This window comes from Actinia tenebrosa, unplaced genomic scaffold (genome assembly GCF_029948245.1).
Source record: "Actinia tenebrosa isolate PJP-AT-01 unplaced genomic scaffold, QUT_ActTen_1.0 PGA_scaffold15__27_contigs__length_11533743, whole genome shotgun sequence".
NCBI classification, from domain to species: Eukaryota; Metazoa; Cnidaria; class Anthozoa; order Actiniaria; family Actiniidae; genus Actinia; species Actinia tenebrosa.
The window spans coordinates 10,145,907-10,160,968 of record NW_028292575.1 but is presented as its reverse complement, the minus strand read 5'-3'; the positions used below and the strand labels follow the sequence as shown (position 1 = coordinate 10,160,968).

The following is a 15,062-nucleotide window of genomic DNA, read 5'->3' as shown; positions in this document are numbered from 1 at the left end:
TACTTACAGTTGACTGTTAGCAATGCTCCAGATGAGGTATCATTACCGACATCATTCCAAGCTTGACAGGAATAGTAGCCCTCGTCCGTGCGGCTCACATTGGTAATAGTAATCGAAGCACTTGTTTTATTGACTGAGGAGGGTAGCGTTACAGATATTCTGTTGTCATTAGCGGCTATGATTGGGTGACCATCTTTCAACCAGGTTACGTTAGATACTGGTTTGCCTTCCAAGTAACACGTAAGGGATACACTGCTTCTCTCTACTACTGTTTTATTTGTTGAAGGAACCAATATCTTTGGAGGATCTGAAGAAAAAAAAAATTATTTGATGGTTATTGAATAGAAATGGAAAATATATTAGATAATAAACGTTCACACCATGGTGATTAACTAAGAAAAGTTTAAATGACGGTTTTTAGAACGAGGCGTAAGGTATAGCACTTCTTAAGATCAAATAAAAGGTATTGTGAATAAATGTGGCGGTACACGTTTGTTAACCACTCACTGATTGACTCCCAGAAAGAAAAACACCATTAGGGTACGATTCAGTCGAAAAACTTTCATTAAAATATTCACTTACAATTGACAGTCAAGGCCGCAGCAGTTGAATTCTTTTCACTATAACTGTTTTTCACGTTACAGCTGTAACTACCCTCATCTGTTCTCTTCAAGCCATTGATCGTCAGATAAACAACCGTCCTGTCGTGTGTAGTAGGTTGAGTGACGTTCATCCTACTCGTCTCTATAGTCAATGGGTTGCCGTTTACAATCCAGGTTACGCTAGGAGCAGGGTTGCCCTCTACTTCACATGTAAATGTGACCGAACCTCCTTCATTTTTTGACTTGGGTTGTGGATTCACGAATATGGTTACGCCGTCTGCAAGAATAATGTTGAACATGTCTAGAACCTGTTTTACACATCAAAATAGAGATGGCTGCTTGTTACTTACAGTTGACTGTCAGTAATGCTGATGATGAAGTATCATTACCGACATCATTCAAAGCTTGACAGGAATAGTAGCCCTCGTCAGTACGGTTCACATTGGTGATAGTAATCGTAGCAGTTGTATTACTGACTGAGGAGGGTGGAGATACAGATATTCTGTTGTCATTAGCGGCTTTGATTGGGTGACCATCTTTTAACCAGGTTACATTAGATACTGGTTTGCCTTCCAAGTAACACGTAAGGGATACATTGCTACTCTCAACTACTGTCTTACTTGTTGGAGGAACCAATACCCTTGGAGGGTCTAAAAAGAAAATATTAAAAAAACGATGACTTAGGTAGACGGAACATAAAAATGCAAGTTTTCCTTAAAAATTACTTACAGTTGACTGTCAGCAATGCTCCAGATGAGGTATCATTTGCCACATCATTCAAAGCCTGACAAGAATAGTAGCCCTCGTCAGTACGGTTCACATTGATAATAGTAATTGTAGCAGTTGTATTACTGACTGACGAGGGTGGAGATACAGATATTCTGTTGTCATTAGCGGCTTTGATTGGGTGACCATCTTTTAACCAGGTTACATTAGATACTGGTTTGCCTTCCAAGTAACACGTGAGGGATACATGGTTTCTCTCAACTACTGTTTCACTTGTTGGAGGGAACAAAATCTTTGGAGGGTCTAATAGAAAAAAAATATCAAAAGAACGAAGATTTAGGTAGACAGAATGTAAAATACAAGTTTTCCATAATAATTACTTACAGGTGACTGTTAGCAATGCTCCAGATGAGGTATCATTACCGACATCATTCCAAGCTTGACAGGAATAGTAGCCCTGGTCACTACGGCTCACATTAGTGATAGTCATCTTAGATCTTGTTTTATTGACTGAGCAGGGTAGCGTTACAGATATTCTGTTGTCATTAGCGGCTATGATTGGGTGACCATCTTTCAACCAGGTTACGTTAGATACTGGTTTGCCTTCCAAGTAACACGTAAGGGATACACTGCTTCTCTCTACCACTGTTTTATTTGTTGGAGGAACCAATATCTTTGGAGGATCTGAAGAGAAACAAATTCTTCAATGGTTATTGAATAGAAATAAACGTTCACACCATCGTGATTAACTAAGAAATGTTTAAATGCCGGTTTAGCACAAGGCGTAACGTATAGGACTTCTGAAGATCAAATCGAAGGTATTGTGAATAAATGTGGCGGTACACGTTTGTTAACCACTCACTGATTGACTCCCAGAAAGAAAACCACCATTAGGGTGCGATTGAGTCGAAAAACTTTCATTAAAATATTCACTTACAATTGACAGTCAATGCTGCAGCAGTTGAATTCTTTTCACCATAACTGTTTTTCACGTTACAGCTGTAACTATCCTCATCTGTTCTCTTCAAGCCATTGATCGTCAGATTAACAATCGTCCTGTCGTGTTTAGTGGGTTGAGTGACGTTCATCCTATTGATCGCTATAGTCAATGGGTTTCCGTATTTAATCCAGGTTACTATGGGAGAAGGTTTGCCTTCCACTTCACATGCAAATGTGACCGAATCTCCTTCATTCTTTGACTTGGGTCGTGGATCCACGAATATCGTTACACCATCTGCAAGTAGAATGTTGAACATGTTTAGAACCTGTTTTACACATCCAAAACGGAAGATTGTTCTTTACTTACAGCCAACTGTCAGTAATGCTGCTGACGAGGTATCATTACCGACATCATTCACAGCCTGACAAGAATAGTATCCTTCGTCAGTACGGTTCACATTGGTGATAGTAATCGAAGCAGTTGTATTACTGTCTGAGGAGGGTAGCGTTACAGATATTCTGTTGTCATTAGCGGCTATGATTGGGTGACCATCTTTCAACCAGGTTACGTTAGATACTGGTTTGTCTTCCAAGTAACACGTAAGGGATACATTGCTTCTCTCAACTACTGTTTTACTTGTTGGAGGGAACAAAATCTTTGGAGGGTCTAATAGAAACAAAATGTCAAAAGAACGAAGATTTAGGTAGGCAGAATGTAAAATACAAGTTTTCCATAATAATTACTGACTGACGAGGGTGGAGATACAGATATTCTGTATTCTCTCTACTACTGTTTTACTTGTTGGAGGAAACAATATCTTTGGAGGATCTTAGAAGAAAGGAATGTAGAATCGAGAAATGCTGACTGGGTAATATTTATGACTCAGTTTTATCAGTTCCTAATCTCAACCCTATTACCCTAGATGGAAAACGAATGGAAAACTGGGTACTAATCTGGTGCTTGGAGACTTCGCAAAACATTTGGGTATACAAGAATAGGTTACGGTATTGCGAATAAGCCTGAAGCGAGATGACGTTTTACCCCCGTCTCTAGACCATAATCCTTTTCACACTGTTTTTGTTCTTCAATTATGACTATTGTTTCTGTATTCTCTTAGGAATCAAAAAATTTAACATGAAAGAATTTTAAAAACTATTATGGTATAGAGTCGGGGGTAAAACTTCAGGCTTATTGCAAGCATCATTAAAGTCCAAGATTTTCCAATCGGACAACGGCTCCATAAAATCAACGCAACAATAGCCGTGCCAGGAAAACAATGCGTGAGATAACCTAAAATATCCCTTCAAATCGATGTGCCTAGTGCGCGACAAAGTGTAAGGGAAATGTGTATTTATGGTCTAAGTGGCCGGCCAGTCTCCCCTGATGCTTTCAAACTATAACATTATTGTCTTGCGTAATTCACACATTTGTTAGCGGATCGGCCTTTTAAATTGCCGTCAGCTTCGAAGTCCATACGACGCCTCAGCTTCTTATTATAACATTATAATTCCAAATCATAATATTAGTACCCTGTGTGATAACAATAAGCAATTATTTGACTTCCAAGTCAATCATTGCTTATTAACACAGAAATAACCAATAAAAAGTTACGAATATTTTCTGATGTTTAGTAAAATTAAAGCTATTATTTTGATATTCATTTTTCATCCACCACACGGTGGGGACTGATGATGATTCATTGTTTTTTTAAAACAGACAGCGGTTTTTCCTTCGAATAAACACGTCAGTGTATGATTGCTACCTTCCTTCAAGGTTGTTGACTTGGGACTTTGAAGGAAACTTGGTGAATCATTTTGTTTTTAATACCAAAAAAGACACCATCAAGAAATGTGAAAACTAATGCAGTACAAAAGGCTAGAAAATGCTGCGAATAGCTAAGAAAAATCAACACTTACACTACCGATCCTAAAAATAAAATAAAAATCCTCAGTGAGAATAGATGAGTAGCGAATCAAAAAACGTGGAACAAAATAAAACAAAGTCAGTTTATGTCATTCTAAAAAATAAACCAATATTTTTTATTTATACAGTAACCTTGAAGCTCGTGGGCCCGTGTATCCTCCATACAAACTCCCTACTAAGTTCAAATATCCTATACACACGACTCTCAAATCATGTGTTGATTTTTATGGAGGGAGTCTCGGTACTTACAGTTGACAATAAGCTGTGCTGATAATGATACAACACTACCGACTTTGTTGGTTGCTTTGCAACTAAAGCGGTTTCCTTCGTCACTTCGTACCACAGCAGTTATGGTTAAAATCCTACCATCACCAGAGACATCGAACCTTGAAGGTGCTGTCGTGTTTAGTGCAGCGTTGTTTTTCAGCCACTGGATGGACGGTGAAGGCTTCCCACCAACACCACAGGTAAATGTTACTGTGTCTTTTTCCGTCACTTCTTTTGTTCCATTTGGTTGAATGCTTATCAATTCTGGTCGATCTGTTTAAGTGGGAGGACACCACAAACAATAAAAATTTTCAACAAGACACTGCATAAATGTATACAAAATGATATATAAGACTTACGGATTGATCATGTAATAGATCATTGACAGAATGAATACAAAACCATTGTATAAAGTGCGCATGTCTATGCAGTACTTACAGTTGACAATAAGCTGTGCTGATAATGATACAACACTACCGACTTTGTTGGTTGCATTGCAACTAAAGCGGTTTCCTTCGTCACTTCGAACAACAGCAGTTATGGTTAAAATCCTACCATCACCAGAGACATCGAACCTTGAAAGTGCTGTCGTGTTTAGTGTAGCGTTGTTTTTCAGCCACTGGATGGACGGTGAAGGCTTCCCACCAACAGCACAGGTAAATGTTACATTATCGTTTTCCGTCACTTCTTTTGTTCCATTTGGTTGAATGGTTATCAATTCTGGTTGATCTGTTTTTATCCAAAATCAACAGTAACAAAACACGTATTTCTAGTTGTATATAGGATAGATAGGGTTATATCATAGACTGACCACGTAGGGATAACTACGACACGTTATGGATAAGTAAGAGCGTTAGTTGAAACTGGATAAAAGAGTTGTGCCACACAACCTTCATGGGTCTTTACTTGGCGCGGTTATCTTTAAAAACTAATCATTTTTTAAAACTTTTAAGGGATTAAGAGCATATGGTTTCAGCTAAGGTGGCTGACTTCTTGGTAAATAATAAACAGAAAATTGAAAATTGAATCTTCTTTAACCTGAAATTTAATGCTGATTTCAAAAATGGAAAGAAAAATGGGGTGTCCCCAGCTTGTTTTTGAGATAATCACTCCGGAATGACATGCGTTTCAAGTATAATTTTGGAAGAAAAATAGCGAAATTCATGCTCTGTATCAAACGGAAACTAAGGAAGAAAGATGAATAATTTTTTTCCGAACACGTTACTTACGCTATATTTATAAGATATTGATAAAAGTTGTTTTAATAAACTATTGTAGACATTGGAAAAACCTCTTGTGTTCAGGTTCTACGGTGTGCAAGTTATCGTAAAAATGAGTAAAAATAAAAACAAAACAGAACGATATTTTACATTGTTCTGATAAACAGAAATGTCTTAAACTTTGAAAAATAATGGGATATTACCTGTTATTCTGGAAAATAACAAAGAAATATAGGGTTTTGCCCTCTTGAAGATTAAAACGTGTACGTATGGTTCTTCAATAAAATCGTGAAGATTATTCAGCGGTTCTTGAGCGCGCGCACATCGTGGGCTCAAATCGAATGTTGAAAAGTAGTCAGCCACCTTAAGCGAAAGAATTCAACATTATAATAATCATTAACCAATGTCATGATATCTTATTATTATTCTCTGAAGTAATTGTTTTAGGTTTAAGTATTGAATGAAAGACAATTGTGTTGATCAATAATATGCCATAAAATAAGTATTTTACACCTAAGTTATTGTACTTACAGTTGACTATTAATATTCCTTGAGTTGATTGTATTGTCTTTTTGTTGTTGTGAACGAGACACACGTAATATCCTTCATTTGTTCTGTTCACACTCGTAATGTTGATTATACTAACAACAGAATTGCCACTCTTTGTCTCGTGTGAATGGGATGTTACATTTGTTCCGTTCTTCTGCCACCAAATAGTGGGTATTGGGATCCCTGTGGCATGGCAGCTGATAAAGACCTTGGTTCCCTCGACTGCAGTCTGGTTGGCTGGATGAGCAAGAATGGCTGGATTTGCTAAAACAGTGAGATAGAAGGATAACAGGAGGTGTAAGTAATCATAAAGAAAACTAAATAACAATCTTATACTTATGCTAATTACTTACTGTGGACAGTCAACCTGCCAGGATAAGACTTCACACGTACACCATTATCAGCAACACACACGTACGATCCTGAGTCTGAAGGTTGGACTGCTGTTATATCGAGCTGTTTACCATCAATACTGTAGTGAAACCTCTCGTCTGACGAAACATTGAAAGGACTGTCATCTTTTTCCCACGTGACCACTATTGGAAGAGTTCCAGTGACGTCACATGTAATGGTTGCGTTTTCACCTTCGACCTTTGTTTGATTGGCGGGATGCGAGGTGACTTTTGGAGCGACTATAGACATTGAAAGGAAACAGTTTTGAGTGTATTATATCGAACTTGACTTAGTACTGTCACTAAGAAATCCCCAGGTAAGTTTCTTTAATTAACCCGTCAGTGGATCTTTTCTGTCTCTTTGATGAAAGGATTCCGTTAGAAAGATAAGACAACAAAAACTACACCCTCTGTTTTTTAAATGCAACGATTGCTGCATGTTCTGGCCACAGATTAAACCAGACATGACGAGTAGACAGTGGAGGATCGAGGAATTTTAGAAGGGGGAGGGGGGGGGGGGGGGGTGGGGGGGGGGGGTGAGTATTACAAAGGTTTTACTAGGAATGCGAGGAAAATGGGATGGCTTACTATGGATAATACCAAAACAATTGAGCAAAAGGGGAGGTGGCTAGTCACGGCCTTTACGTCCCTGGTAGATTAAAAATACTCACGTTTAAGGGTTAAGGATGCAGTATTGGATGTCACACTTTTATCGCCGCTCTTTGCAACACATGTGTAGTTTCCTTCATCTATGGTTTTGCTGACCTTGATTATAGTCAGACTACTCTGTCCGTTGGTTGTTTGTATTATCAATCTATCACTAGATGTAAGAATCGTTCCTTCTTTTTTCCAGGACAAAGAGGGTACTGGGTTCCCTGTGGCCTTGCAACTGAGTGTTGCATTGGTGTTTACGAATATGTACTGGCTGTTGGGGTGGGTTAGAATCGAAGGGTTTGCTGAAATATACCAAATGTGAGTTAGATGAAATGTTTTTCGATAACGAGCAATAATGGCAAAAAGCGCAAAAAAATAGACTTTCGTATGAGTTTTGTTCCAATTTTCGTTTTGGGTTAACACTCAAAACCTTTTTTTAACAGTTAAAAACTGATGTACTTTGATAAAATGCCTGTTTGAAGCGATATTTTCAATCTTACAAAGATGTTTTGTTGCATTTGTGTTAGAATCTTGCTTTGTCGGGTTTTTTTTATATAAAATATATGGGAAATTAACAAATGAAGACCTAAACCTCATTTACGAATAAAAGTTTTGCCTTGGGTTAACACTTTGATTCCACTTTCATCGGTCATCTCCGGCCACTTCCAATCAAGTTCAACTTTCTGAATAACGAGATTTTAGCCTTGTACAACAGCCTTTCTTCAAGAAAATAGTTTTTGGCGCTCACTGCTTGAATACGAAAAGAATTCTCTCTCAATATATCGAAAAATAAAAAATGAAAGAACGAGAAATGAAAGAAAGAAAAGACAGTTTATAGATTTGTTAAAAGACGAGAAACTTCATCAGACACTCTTCGCGTGACTTTACTTTGCGCGGTTATCTTTAACAACTAAAGAATGGCTGGATTTGCTAAAACAGTGAGATAGAAGGATGACAGGAGGTGTAAGGAATCATGAAGAAAACTAGATAACAATTTTATACTTATCCTAATTACTTACTGTGGACAGTCAACCTGCCAGGATAAGACTTCACACGTACACCATTATCAGCAACACACACGTACGATCCCGAGTCTGAAGGTTGGACTGCTGTTATATCGAGCTGTTTACCATCATTACTGTAGTGAAACCTTTCGTCTGACGAAACATCGAAAAGATTGCCGTCTTTTTCCCACGTGACCACTATTGGAAGAGTCCCAGTGACTTCACATGTAATGGTTGCGTTTTCACCTTCGACCTTTGTTTGATTGGCGGGATGCGAGGTGACTTTTGGAGCGACTATAGACATTGAAAGGAAACAGTGTATTATATCAAACTTGACTTAGTACTGTCGCTAAGTAACATGGAAGGGGAGGGAAATCACCGTAGCAGCCAACAGAAATTCCCTTGGTAAGTTTTTTTAATTAACCCGTCAGTGGATCTTTTATGTCTCTTTGATAAAAGGATTTCGTTGGAAAGATAACCACAAAAGCAACACCTTCTGTTTTTTAAATGCAACAAATGCTGCATGTTCTGGCCACAGATTAAACCAGACATGCCGAGTAGACAGCGGAGGGTAGAGGAATTTTAGAATGGAAGAGGGGGGAGGGGGGGTGGGGTGAGTATTACAAAGGTTTTACTAGGAATGCGAGGAAAATGGGCTGGCTTACTATGGATAATACTGATAAAGGTGAGCAAAAGGAGGTGACTAGTTATGCCCTTTACCACCCTCGGATCCGTCTCTGGCAGATTAAAAATACTCACGTTTAAGGGTTAAGGATGCAGTATTGGATGTCACACTTTTGTTGCCGCTCTTTGCAACACATGTGTAGTTTCCTTCATCTATGGTTTTACTGAACTTGATTATAGTCAGATTACTCTGTCCGTTGGTTGTTTGTATTATTAATCTATCACTAGATGTAAGAATCGTTCCTTCTTTTTTCCAGGACAAAGAGGGTACTGGGTTCCCTGTAGCCTTGCAACTGAGTGTTGCATTGGTATTTTCGAATATGTACTGACTGTTGGGGTGGGTTATAATCGAAGGGTTTGCTGAAATATACCAAATGTGCATGACTTAGATGACTTAATAATATATATATATATATATATATAAGAAATAAAAGAATGAGAAATGAAAGAAAGAAAAGACAGTTTCCAGATTTCTTAAAAGACGAGAAACTTCATCAGACACTCTTCGTGTGACTTTACTTTGCGCGGTTATCTTTAACAACTAAAGAATGGCTGGATTTGCTAAAACAGTGAGATAGAAGGATGACAGGAGGTGTAAGTAATCATAAAGAAAACTAGATAACAATTTTATACTTATCCTAATTACTTACTGTGGACAGTCAACCTGCCAGGATAAGACTTCACACGTACACCATTATCAGCAACACACACGTACGATCCCGAGTCTGAAGGTTGGACTGCTGTTATATCGAGCTGTTTACCATCATTACTGTAGAGAAATCTCTCGTCTAACGAAACATTGAAAGGACTGCCATCTTTTTCCCACGTGACCACTATTGGAAGAGTCCCAGTGACTTCACATGTAATGGTTGCGTTTTCACCTTCGACCTTTGTTTGATTGGCGGGATGCGAGGTGACTTTTGGAGCGACTATAGACATTGAAAGGAAACAGTGTATTATATCGAACTTGATTTATTACTGTCACTAAGAATCCCCAGGTAAGTTTCTTTAATTAACCCGTCAGTGGATCTTTTACGTCTCTTTGATGAAAGGATTTCGTTGGAAAGATAAGATCACAAAAGCAACACCCTCTGTTTTTTAAATGCAAAGATCGCTGCATGTTCTGGCCACGCGTTAAACCAGACATGTCGAGTAGACAGTGGAGGATCGAGGAATTTTAGAAGTGGGGGAGGGGGGTGAGTATTACAAAGGTTCTACTATGAATGCGAGGAAAATGGGCTGGCTTACTATGGATACTACTGATAAAGGTGAGCACAAAGGGAGGTGACAAGTCACGCCCTTTACGTCCCTGGATCCGCCCCTGGCAGATTAAAGATACTCACGTTTAAGGGTTAAGGATGCAGTATTGGATGTCACACTTTTGTTGCCGCTCTTTGCAACACATGTGTAGTTTCCTTCATCTATGGTTTTGTTGAACTTGATTATAGTCAGACTACTCTGTCCGTTGGTTGTTTGTATTATTAATCTATCACTAGATGCAACATTCGTTCCTTCTTTCTTCCAGGACAAAGAGGGTACTGGGTTCCCTGTGGCCTTGCAACTGAGTGTTGCATTGGTGTTATCGAATATGTACTGGCTGATGGGGTGGGTTAGAATCGAAGGGTTTGCTGAAATATACAAAATAACAAACAACAAATGAAAGAACGAGAAATGAAAGGAAGAAAATATAGTTTATAGATTTGCTAAAAGACGAGAAACTTCATCAGTACTGACTTACATTTTACAGTTAATATCGCATCGTTCGATGTTGAAATATTTCCGGTGTCATTAGCAACACAAGAGTAATTGCCTGCATCTGAAGCAACGAGTCCAGTGATTACCAGTGTACTCGATTGATTGTTTGATGTGACATTATATCTAGAGTCAGAGGCAATGTTTGTCGAGTCTTTCTTCCATGTGAATGTAAGCGTTGGGCTTGCTGTGGCAGAGCAATTAAATGTGACGTCGAACCCTTCGAATTGTGATTGGCTGATTGGCTGGGTTGTTATGACTGCATCACCTGTGTAAGAAATCGCATGAACAGTTTTGAATATATAAACATTAACTTGGTGACTTTGATTAAACAAACAACCGACCATGCATAAATAAATCATCATTAATCATAACTTTTACAATTTCCTTAAATCCAATTGGTTGATCCTATTGAGCATCAAAACCTTATAGTTTTTTGAAGGTAAAGGAAGAATTCCGATGGAGAAAATGCTCAAAACTTTGAGGATTTTGTTCTGCTTTATAATAATGTTTGGGACTCACAAACTTGGATGAAGAGAGCTCGCTTCGGACGTCATCATAACGTGTTCGAGCGCGCGATTATAATTTTTTCTCGATATTTTTTAGGAAACAGACATCAGAATTTTATGTGTCTGCCCTCTTATTGACGATAAATTGCGTCATCACATTGTCAAATGACATTGTAGTATACATTTATACATTTATACAAATATCTAATGAGATGCATAATACGAAATAACCATTTTTAACGCTTAAAACCAACTGATTTATAATCTGTACGATCTAATAGACAAGAAAAAAATGTTTTGACAGTCATTGAATGAAACAAACAATAAAGCGATTTTTCTGTTTTGTAATGTCATTAAACATACTGAATAAATTAGATATATGTATAAATGTATACTACAACGTTTCTGCAATCGAGTGTATAAATATATATATAAATGATGCTTGATAAGAAAATTGGTAAGAAGAAGAAGAAGAAGAAGAAGAAGAAGAAGAAGAAGAAGAAGAAGAAGAAGAAGAGAATGAGAATGAGAATGAGAATGAGAATGAGAATGAGAATGAGAACGAGAACGAGAATGAGAATGAGAATGAGAATGAGAATGAGAATGAGAATGAGAATGAGAATGAGAATGAGAATGAGAATGAGAATGAGAAGAAGAAGAAGAAGAAGAAGAAGAAGAAGAAGAAGAAGAAGAAGAAGAAAAGATAATCAAAATAAACCCCTCAGAGTCCCCCCATTCAGCCTCCACCCCGCTAGTGTAATAAATTACCTATTATTAAAAAACAACGAACCACTATTTATAAATTCTGTCAAAAGATAAGTCAAGAACAAGAAGAGAAGCCAGTACAGGATCAGACAGTACAGTAGCCAATCACATCACACCTATTCATTACTAGTGCGCTTGCTATCACGCAATCGCTACACGCAGCCATCGAGCGCACAATCATGAGATTCCCTTAACTTTTCTGTTGTTTTTTCCCCCACCAAAATATTACATTGCCTTTACTGTCTAGTACACAGGTAACCCAGGCTATCCACATTTATGAAGAAGTGTCTGGAGTAAATAGATTTTGCTAAAGTTTTGTAGGTTTTGCTAAGATTTAGGAAATAAAACTTCGAGTATGTAAAAACCAGAAGTGTCTCTGCCGTTTCACATTAAATGTTTTCGATTTTAAGCGTTTTTTTTTTTAGCGATTTTAGGTACCCCTCCACTTCTCCTCCCTATATAATCTGAAGGTTGGAAACTTTGGCCGATTCCAACTCCAAGTCACTCTACTTAAACTCGATTTTTTCCACCAAAACGCGGTCTCTCCGAGATTTAGCGAAATGTGGAAGATTGATGCCTATGCCTTTTTATTTCAACCAGAGTCTGGCCTCTGCTTTTCGAGAAAGAGGTCGTGGTTTTGGAAGAGCCTTTGGCTCAATCTCGTACCCAGAGCCCTTATTTCTTACTGCGCATGCTCGACGAAATAATTGGGCTCCCAACTGACATCATTTTACTAGTATAATCTAAATCACCGTACTACAAAATAAAACGCTATTGAAAGAACTGCCATATTATGGTAAGAACTAGGCGTCTTAATTGATGAACACCTAATTGGAAAAACCACATTGATCTCTTGTGTAATAAAATTAGTGGGATTGTTGGGATATTATCAAGGCTGAGACATTTCTTGCCTACTGGTATTCTACTTAAAATGTATAAACCATTACTACATCCTTTACTTTTATATGGAATAAGCATTCGGGGCCAAGCAAATAAAAAGTATATAAACAAATTGTTAATTCTCCAAAAGCGAGCTCTCAGAGTGATTTTCTTTAAAAAATCAACTGAAAGTGCAATACTCTCTGTTTTTAGAAAATAACATCTTACCGGTTACTTGATGTTCGATGTTGTTGGTAAAATAGCACTTTGCATATTCGAAATATGTTTGTTAAATTAGATGTTATACATTCTTATAATACCAGATCTCGCACAGCTAAAAGATTGTATTGTAAATTTTCAAGACTTGAAATACAACAGCGTTCTCTTTCACGTGTTAGCGTAAATTTGTGGAATAAAATTCCAGGATATTTAAGAAACAGTACAAAAAATTCTTTCAAAAAAGAATTTAAAGATACTTTACTTAGGGATTTAAATTTAGACGGGTATTTTGTTGAAATCTCCAAGCTTAACTTTAATTGAATATTAGTGATATTTATATATACAATATATTATGATATTATTTAATTTGTATTATATGTCTGCATGTCCTGCCAAGGGCATTTGATATTTTTCTCTTATTCTCTCTACTTCATTATATACACACCGAACGCATAATTTATTACTACTATATATATATATATATATATATAATTCATAATTTACTTCAATTGCCTTTAAAATCAAAGCAATAACAAAACAAATTTAAAAATTTGCAAATCATGTGCAATATCATAACCGTCCTTTCTCCCAATACGTTTATATTATTAATTATCATAAATCTATTTTTCAGTAGTTGTAAATATTGTATTCCTATAACCTTCCTCTTTTCCAAAGACATATACGCGTATACACTTATATATTATAAATTATTTATTAAGTAGTTGTAAATATTGTGTTCTTATAACCACATAACCTGCCTGGACTATCCATAGCTACTTTGCAGGTTACGTGTAATTGTATCTCGTAATGACTTCTTGAATAAAGTAAAAGTCTATTGATGGGTTACAGGCATTCCCAAGAGAGTTAGAAGGCAATAGCATGGCGGCCATTGTGGTGCCGTTAACAATGGATGCTAATGAGAAATCTTTTGTTAAATGGCACCAACGCTCCCCCGAGAGGCCGCGATGACGTAACGTGCAATCGAAGAATAGTAAAGTAAAAGTATTTAAACAAATCGGACAAAATAAAGATGTCCAAAGAGTCCTAGAAGTATTTTTACCAAGCTTTATTGAGTTTTCAATTGTCGAAAGACTTCCAAGAGGTCACAGACAGATGAGTGCTTCCTTCCGTGAAGTGTCCCGTGGTCAATGTACAAACAATCATTATGCAAATGTGAAAATAAGTCAAGTCAAAATAAAGAACCTATAAAACTTTAGTCAAATACTCCCCCAAACTTTTTCTTGAGCTGAACTAACTCTAGCACATCTGGGCCAGTGAGTAAACTTTCATTTTGAAATATGTTGAAGTGCTTCAATGATGAATGACTTTGGGTCGTATGATTTCTTTATGGAAGCAGGAAATAAACTTAAATATTTCAAAAATGCAAAACAATTTGGAGGGAAAAAAGGAACCAAAACGAATGAGTATGCGAGTTTTTCAGCACAAACATAAAATCTGATCGAGTTATCAATAAATTGAGATATAGTGCAATATGCATGCATAGTAGTGCGCATGCAATATATCCGTGAGACAATTACTAGCTATTTATTAAGGACTTAGTATTTAGTTTTTATCAACTATTTAGTTTGCGAATTCACTCGGAGATGAGCTAAACAAAGACGAGTAGTGGTATTTGCGTTTGTTCCCAAACTTCTGCTCCAATAATCTACCATTTCGTACAAAATAGGTTCAATTAGACATTGCATTTTGAGTTTCGTTTCACGGATATATCGCGCGTACTCTATTACTATAATTTATAACTCAGTCTACTTCTTACCTTGAAGAGATAATGCTAATAGTATCACGACAAACAGCAGCATGATCGTAGTACTTTACAGACTTGACTTTACACACGCGTAGAGTTTGTTTGTCCGCTCAATTGCAGCCTTCACCTATCTGGTGTGCGCGTGTGACGTAAATCATTCATTCTCTAGGGATCCTTCTGGTACTCTGCTTACCATGGCGTGACATAAACTG

At 37.3% G+C, this 15,062-nt stretch overlaps 1 protein-coding gene across 2 annotated transcripts in view; it reads right to left on the bottom strand.

The window, feature by feature from the left end:
- The window catches only part of LOC116287949 (hemicentin-1), a 34,410-nt gene extending 19,438 nt beyond the window's left edge, over positions 1-14,972 (bottom strand). The window contains exons 1-18 of one of the 2 annotated variants that reach the window (XM_089030384.1): positions 14,863-14,972; positions 10,700-10,981; positions 10,305-10,589; positions 9,612-9,890; positions 9,037-9,321; positions 8,293-8,571; positions 7,291-7,575; positions 6,581-6,859; positions 6,210-6,491; positions 4,897-5,187; positions 4,441-4,731; positions 2,635-2,934; positions 2,266-2,562; positions 1,713-2,012; positions 1,332-1,631; positions 953-1,252; positions 583-879; positions 8-307 (exon numbers count right to left, since the gene is read on the bottom strand). In XM_089030384.1, coding sequence (XP_088886510.1) covers positions 8-307; positions 583-879; positions 953-1,252; positions 1,332-1,631; positions 1,713-2,012; positions 2,266-2,562; positions 2,635-2,934; positions 4,441-4,731; positions 4,897-5,187; positions 6,210-6,491; positions 6,581-6,859; positions 7,291-7,575; positions 8,293-8,571; positions 9,037-9,321; positions 9,612-9,890; positions 10,305-10,589; positions 10,700-10,981; positions 14,863-14,905 — 4,975 coding nt within the window. In that variant the 5' untranslated portion in view covers positions 14,906-14,972. The remainder of the gene's footprint in view (positions 1-7; positions 308-582; positions 880-952; positions 1,253-1,331; positions 1,632-1,712; positions 2,013-2,265; positions 2,563-2,634; positions 2,935-4,440; positions 4,732-4,896; positions 5,188-6,209; positions 6,492-6,580; positions 6,860-7,290; positions 7,576-8,292; positions 8,572-9,036; positions 9,322-9,611; positions 9,891-10,304; positions 10,590-10,699; positions 10,982-14,862) is intronic. The other variant, XM_089030385.1, reaches the window with a different exon arrangement.
- Between the last annotated feature and the right edge of the window lie 90 nt (positions 14,973-15,062).